Genomic DNA, 7728 nt, shown 5'->3' on the forward strand with positions numbered 1-7728 from the left:
CATTATATATATGTAGAAGTACTGTCCGTAACGGATAGTCATTATATAGCTTCAGTATTTTATTTAATTTCAGTATTCATCGATTTGAGTATTATTTTTAAGGTTCCTAAAAAATCTATTTTTTGAAACCACAATTAAAAATTTCTTCACTGTTATGGGAAGGCTCTGATATTTAAAATAAATGTCGTCGTTTGTGGTTAAACTGCATTTATAGCTCACAAAGTACGTAAATCTTCCAATGAAGTGAGAAAAAATTGCTAAATATTGACTTAAGCAGTTATTGGTGCCAGTGACATAACTGAATCAGTTCTCCCACACCGAAATTAATTATTTAATCCGAATACTTTTTTCAAGTGGCATCAGCCAAAAACAAAAACAAAAAAAAACTGAAATGCTAAGCTCTTTCATGCATCTCATTAGCGCTTTATTTACGATTCTACATTTTATATGACTTGTAATGATATTATTATGTTGATGATATGTGTATTATGTTAAACAGAGACAAAGACTTACATAGAACGTAGTAAAACAATTAAATCAATTCAAATTAGACCAAAATCAATTAGCAGTTAAATCTGTTATCGACACACCTGGCGTGCGAATCATGGGAAAATCCAGTTAACTACCACATCACAGCTATAAAATGCATAAAATGTGTGTTGAATTTCAAATAAGGAATAGGTAAAAAACGGTAAACAAAGCTTTTTGAAAGCAAAACAAATAAAGTAATAAAAAAATGTAAAGAAAAAAGGAATTGAAACTTAAGTAACAATTAAAAAACCATTACAATTATAAACAAATCTAAGAGCGATATTAAATAAATACAGTTATTTGTGTTTATAATTGAAAACATGAAAGCTATTATTGTTTCATCATGTGTTATGAAAACATGATCGAAAATCATTGATATGAAAATATTCTGCGGAAATATGAACAGTATTTTTTTAAGCATAAAAGGCATTGAAAAAATAACGGTAATAAAAGACTGAGAATATTTCTATGCACAGCTATTTTATGAACTACAAGCTCAGTACACAAACAAGTTTAGCTTTTTTAACACTTGTAGTTTTTATATAACTAAGAGAATAATAAAAGAAAAAGGCGAAAGGTTCACTTGACTGAATTCTTCGTTTAACTAAGCATAAATCGAGTTAGATATAGGGTTATACTATATATCAATAATATTAGAAAGTGCAGGCGCAATAATATATGATCCCTAAAATTGGTGAAAATCTATGTATGTATATATTCACGCACTTCCAGTTGAAATACTGGATAGTCGAAAAAGAAATTTCGTATTTTGTCAATGGATGTCGTTGTAGTTGTATATTTCCAGTGCTACCAATCACATTGCGTCATATCATCATAGTGCTGGAAAGGTGAGATTTTAAGCTTAAATTAAAACAAAAAAAAAAATTAAACACGGGGAAGTTAAAAATAAATGACAGCTTTCAAAGATGAGAGAAAATAATGAAGAAATTCGCTAAATTTTTAAATTTTTTTATACAAAAGCAAGCCACCAATAAAATTTGTGAAGTTTACGGAGATAACGCTGTATCAGTTCGTATAGAACAACAATGGTTCGCTCGCTTCCTTTTTGGAAATTTTGATTTACTCTGATGGAATAATGTCTCAATCGGAAAATGGCGAAAAGTGGTCGACCAACATAATCCATATTTGTTTATTTATTTATTAGTTAAAAAAAAAAATGTAGTTTGATTAGAAATACGAAAAGACTTTTTCGACTAACCAACGTCATATCTCACATACCACTCGACCGATTTCAGCAAATATTTTTTATATTATATTAAGTTTGTAACACCCAGAAGGAAGCGTCGGAGACCCTATAAAGTATATATATAAATGATCAGTATGTTGAGTTGAGTCGATTTAGCCATGTCCGTCTGTTAGTCTGTCTGTATATATTAAATACGAATTAGTCCCTCAGTTTTTAAGATATTGTTTTGAAATTTTGCAAACATCATTTTCTTTTCAAGAAGCTGCTCATTTGTCGGAACAGCTGATATCAGTATAGGAAACCGAACAATCGGAATCAAGGGCTTGTATGGAAAACTTTCGCATTCGACGTGGTATCTTCACGAAATTTGACAGGGATTACTGCTTGAGGTAATAATATAAACTCCGAAAAAATTGTCCAGATCGGATTACTATAGCATATAGCTTCCATATAAACTGAACACATAATTACTTAAAGAAATGCACCTGTGAAGGGTATATAAGCTTCGGTGCAGCCTAAGTTAACGTTTTTTCTTGTTTTAATAATGTTTTTGGATTCTTTGCCGTTCCAAATTACTGTTCTCTGAAAAATAGTTGCTTAACCGATATTTAACGGTCAATATGCCAGAACTAAATCACTAAAAAAATATTTGAAAGTTTTTAGTTTCCATAAGAACCTTCATTATGATTGGTTCGTTCTAACTGGGTATCTTAGTGCTTATGACTACTTTGGAGCTTATACCTGCAGAGCGGATAGGCTGTGTTTATTAGACATGAGGCATGCCCATGAGGACTGCCCTCAGCAGTATTTCCTTCTTCAATGGTTCAGCAGAAGTTTTCGGGAATTTTAGCTGAATCCGTTTCGACTTTAATTTTATGCTGCAGAGAGATATCAACTTGTATGATACATAGAGCATAATCTCATAGTCCACTGGATATCAAATTTGACTCGGACTGGTGCCTTCAAACTGCACGTGCATTCATATTAATTCTCCATAAATGAGCTACGGAATCATTGAGTTTTGTAGAAGTGTTTTGAGTTATATAAATTATCACGAACATAATTATTTCATCGGCACACATCATTTAATGAAGATTGTGAAATTATCGAAAACTTGCTTCAAGCGAATCGAGCATCCTGATAGCAAAACAGGTCTCAAAGACATAGTTTAGTTAATATTTTTGTTATGAAGCCTATAGAAAGGTTAGATTCGGGGCAAAACAGCTGAATCCTTTGCTTAAACGATGTCGAGTAATGGTCGACAAAGGGATGTTTGATCACATAGCTGAGAGTCCCATATTCATCAAACGCATAATTACTGGAGACGAAACTTGGGTTATGAATATTCCGTCGGAGCCGTCTAATAATATAGGAAATGGCGATCCAAGAATGAGATGAAACTGAAAAAAGCATTCTCTGAAGGCCAAGAAAAAGAATATTGTATAGTTCTTTCTATAAATGGATTAAAACAAGCAAACGATTGAGATTTGGCGAGTTATATTCGACCAAAAATTGCATCGAATGCAATTCAAAAATTAAACAGCAACGATACTAAATTTGACAAATATACTAAACCGAAAGAAAGAAACCAAATTTCAATACATTCTGATTCAAAACTCATAAAGGTTTTACTTTGCAGACTGCTGTGATTATATTTTGAGTCTCTGGAGCAGTAATATTTTTTTCAATTTTCGTGTTGTCAGATATACATACATTAGCCGGTGTGGTATTGTCCCCTGAAAAGTGGCTGAAATTCTAAAGCGAAAACATTTTCTTTTTAGAATTATAGATTTTGAGGAAGATAACGGTTCAACATTAACAATTAACGAAGCAAAAATTAAAACTACATTTTTAATTCCTTTAATTCCCACTTCAATTACGCTTGTTATCATACAGAGGGACACATGCCCGCCTACTCTCTACTTTTAAACGTATATATAGATTATATATGAACATGTATGTATGTATGTATGTATGTATGTATGCATGTTAAAAGTTTAATTCAAGAACAACCACAACCGCAACCTGTTGTTCATAAATTATTCCAAAAACAAAAAAGACACTAACCAATACATTGAAAAAGGCATGAGTCGAATAGATGGCCAACAGCCGAGTGGATAGCTAGCTTTGCGGCTTCGGTAGAGCCCGATAAACCGCAAATTTGGCATACGTACATAACTTACATACAAACACACATAACATACATACATACGTAAATACATACAAACATATTGCACAATATGCATAATAAACACGTCCATGTGCATAAGTGCACACTTTGCTACTTGTTAACGCGGTAAATTTAATGTTTACGTAATAAAATCTGTCTGAGGATTAACATAAATTTTGCCAGCAATTATAATATACGACGGAATTCGCGTTTTTTTCACATAGCGGTATTTGTTTATATGTATTTTGCGTTAATTGTTCGTAAAATATTATGTTGTAATACAAGTAAGCGAATTTATTGCATTTCATTGCCTTTTAATGACTCGGGCAGGTGCCAATGTATACATATGTGGATATAAATATGTTTGTGTGTATCCGTGCCGATTCGCTTAAAGCCGACAAAAATGTATGACTTTGCCATTCATTTGCGCATTTGAAAAAAGTTTTTAATTGATGCACATTATAATTGTATGTCAAGCTAATGTGTTGAAGTCGGCAACTACTTATATTTTTTTGCGATGACACGAGCATCATAATTCAACCGCAAACACAAATTAAAGTCAAATGCATACTTAATTTGAAACTGCACGTGTCACACATTGATTTATACTACTACATTTTGATATGTAAGCAATATAATGCAGTGGGTATAAGAGGGGTCTTTGGCGAAAGATTGTTTATGGCAGCTGAAAACGTCGTCCATGAAGTGTGATGGATGGGGAAAAGGACTGAGACGAGTAGGTCCTTGTGGCATTTACTGTAGGGGCCACGTAAAGGTACGCAAATTCGGTGGGAGATTCGTGGTGGGAGAGACACTCCGTCGCCGAGGCAATTACACCTGTAGATGAACGTCAAGCCAGAATCCATATTAAAGCAAAGTTTTTCAACTTTTCGCTGATTTGCGCCCACGCCCCGACGAAGAGAAGGTCGATGTGACCAAAGATGTCTTCTATAAGCGCTTGGAGTGTATGTATCAGAGCTGGTTCCATCACAATGTCAACATCGTGCTTGCCGACTTTAACGCCTTGGTGGACAAAGAAAATATCTTTGGCACAACAGTCGGTAAATAATGAAACATCCCCAAAATGGTTCAGGCTGATCGATTTCGACGGCTACCTGCCTATCTCCGAAACGAAAGGCTACCAACCATATCGAATCATGTTGTGATGGAAGATACGTCTCAAGTATTTTACACGTGCGTACACTCCGAGGTCCTAGCAACGACTCGGAGCACTATCTTGTTGCAGCGTAGGTGCGCATGTCAACAAACACAAAAAAGGTTCAACGTCAAGAAGCACTCCTGCTCTCTGAGAGCACTCATCAGCAACTCGGTATAAGGGATTTGAGAGACGGCATTTCAAGCTTCCCAGTGTTCAGTGAAAATCGAAAATACATGGAAAATTTGTCACATACGAGTCGTCCACTTACCTCTGTTAATGATGATAACTCAAAATCTCCTAAGTATCGGTTTTGGTTAATGTTTTAGGTATGAAGATCTAAATCTTTTGCAAACACGACATTTAGTAGAGGTCGTAAAAGAAATGTAGTTGAGAATTCTGGAATCACTAAATGCTTTATTACTCGTGATGAGACGTGAGAATTAGTATGACGTTGCAACTGAAACGGAAAAAACTGTGTCAACTTTGACCAAAATTCGAGGTGTTGCTCATCGTTGTCTTTGTTTACCGACGGTCAGCCATTGCATTTGCTAGATTTGACTTTCTGTGGCTTTTTTATGTTTTCGAAACTGACGGCACTGAGGATCATCCCAGTCGAAGCTTGTTACATGTAAGGAAAATTAAGTTAAGCGTTGGTATGTTTGCATTGAGTCAAACGTTGGCTAATTTGCAAACTTTACATTACATATCTCAAGCACCTATAAAGATATCAATACAAGAAATCATCGCTACAGTCACCTGCTTAGAGCGGAACCTTCTAGTAGGAGCATCAAGAGGTCATTCCTTAACTACGTCGATGACATGAAACGATACGCCGACCATACCACTGACATCTTCATCGACTCCCTCTCGGTGAATGGCGTACTTGGAGTCAAACCACCACCCATTGAAGACGAAGAGCTCGAGTTACCGCGAGTAACGAGAGTGATCCTTGCGCAGCTTCGTTCTGGATACTGTAGCAGGTTAAAGTCCTACTTATCCAGAATCGACACTGGCATTTCAAACATATGTCCAAAAAGGCTCATCCTACACTAAAGCACGAAAAATCACCTCATTTTGGCTGATTTCAAAAAAAAAAAAAAACGAAAATTATGTATTAGTTATATAGTTAGATTTTTTCTTCAAGTTCAAGACAAAATAGCAGCTATGGAGGTGGTCCTCCATATGGTTCGACACATTTAAATTCATCTAGTTCTGAGAAATGTTCGGTTTCGTACTACATTTTCGTTCCTTTTCTGGGTTAAGTGCATTTTATGAGAATTATAATCAGCTATTTTATAAAAAATTTTGGGCTTTTGAAAAGTTCCCAGAAGACCCGACGTTTTCGGGACAAAGTTTGTTCAGCGAAGAGGCCCAATTCTAGTTCAATGGGCATGTAGGCAAGTAAGAGTGCCGCATTCGGGACGAAGAGCAACCTGAATAGATTCAAGAGTTGCCATTTTATCCCGAAAAAACAACAGTTTGGTGTGGTTTGTGGGCCGGTGGAATCATCGGTCGATATTTCTTATAAAATGATGTCGGTGAGAACTTAATCGCCTATGGTGACCGTTATCTCACCATGGTAACCGACGTTTCCTTTAAAACCGTAGCTTCAGCCACTATCGTTCTATGTGGAGCTTAGTCTTGCTAGCTATTCGTTGGCTCTAAATCTTTAAAAGGTTTCTCTACCGGTTAAGAGTTCTGCTAGTATTTGAAATTACTTTCCCGCGATCACGGTGTCATCCACTTTAGTCGGCATAGAAAAACTATAGGACCTATGTTGAGAGTTCGAAAAGAGTATCCTGTAACCCCCTAAGTGTTTTATGCACTACTGTCTCCCCAAAATTAGTCTTACTACGAATTCATTTCGTATATCTCTCGTTGTATGTAGCTCTTAGTCTATTCTGATTACTAACTAACCCAGTTATGGGTGCTTAGTACACAAAAAATAGGTTATTTTTTAAATTTTTAATCTCATTTTTTTATTAATTTTAATATCTCTTGTTTTAACATTATTTAGGTACAGTAAGCCTTAAAGTTCGAACACACAACAACTAGAGACAACCTAACGGCAATCCACTAAACACAAGGTACTAATTAAGCGAGGTACAGGTATTTGGGATCGACGACGTGAGCGACCTCTGGTGGGTAGATTTTCGATGGTCCGGGATACTTTCTTTCATAAGCCGCTGCAAAGAGTATACGAAAGCAATTTTACAATTGAGCTATTTACTGCGATCGATAATTTTCGACTTACCAATGATCTTCTCAATAGCGGTGTGCCAGTCGAGGAGTTCTTCACGAACTGGAGCGGCCTCTGACAGGGACAGGCAGCAGATGACGGCCAAGAAGAGAGCCAAGCACACAGAGTATTTGTTCATTTTGATTATAAAAATTTTGAATTGATTGAAATGGGATGTTCTTAGAACCTCGAGCTTGCAAAGTACGATAGCGAATGTTATCAAATACAGGGCTCGGCGGCTTTTTTATACGAGGAGAACGCGCAAAAACGTAGGTCGGCTGGCTGGGATTGCCAGGCGGCCGAGCGTTGTTGTTGCCTGCGGCGTTTATGCTGTTAAGATTCAGATAGGCTTGCGTTCGTGTTGTTTTTTGTTTAAACCAACGGGACGCCGGCTAAAAGCTCGCTTTTACGCGCACAACAAC

General features: G+C 36.1%; 1 protein-coding gene across 1 annotated transcript; it reads right to left on the reverse strand.

Annotated features, from left to right (window-relative positions):
* Positions 1–7023: 7023 nt before the first annotated feature.
* On the reverse strand, positions 7024–7508 carry LOC108973128. The gene is made up of 2 exons (XM_018940161.1): positions 7322–7508; positions 7024–7253 (listed from the first exon to the last, which is right to left on the reverse strand). Exons 1-2 carry the CDS (start codon positions 7443–7445, stop codon positions 7162–7164), a joined length of 216 nt encoding a protein of 71 aa, XP_018795706.1. The 5' UTR covers positions 7446–7508; the 3' UTR covers positions 7024–7161.
* Positions 7509–7728: the final 220 nt, after the last annotated feature.

The sequence above is a fragment of the Bactrocera latifrons genome, unplaced genomic scaffold (genome assembly GCF_001853355.1).
Source record: "Bactrocera latifrons isolate USDA-ARS-PBARC rearing strain unplaced genomic scaffold, ASM185335v1 scaffold_46, whole genome shotgun sequence".
Classification (NCBI taxonomy): Eukaryota; Metazoa; Arthropoda; class Insecta; order Diptera; family Tephritidae; genus Bactrocera; species Bactrocera latifrons.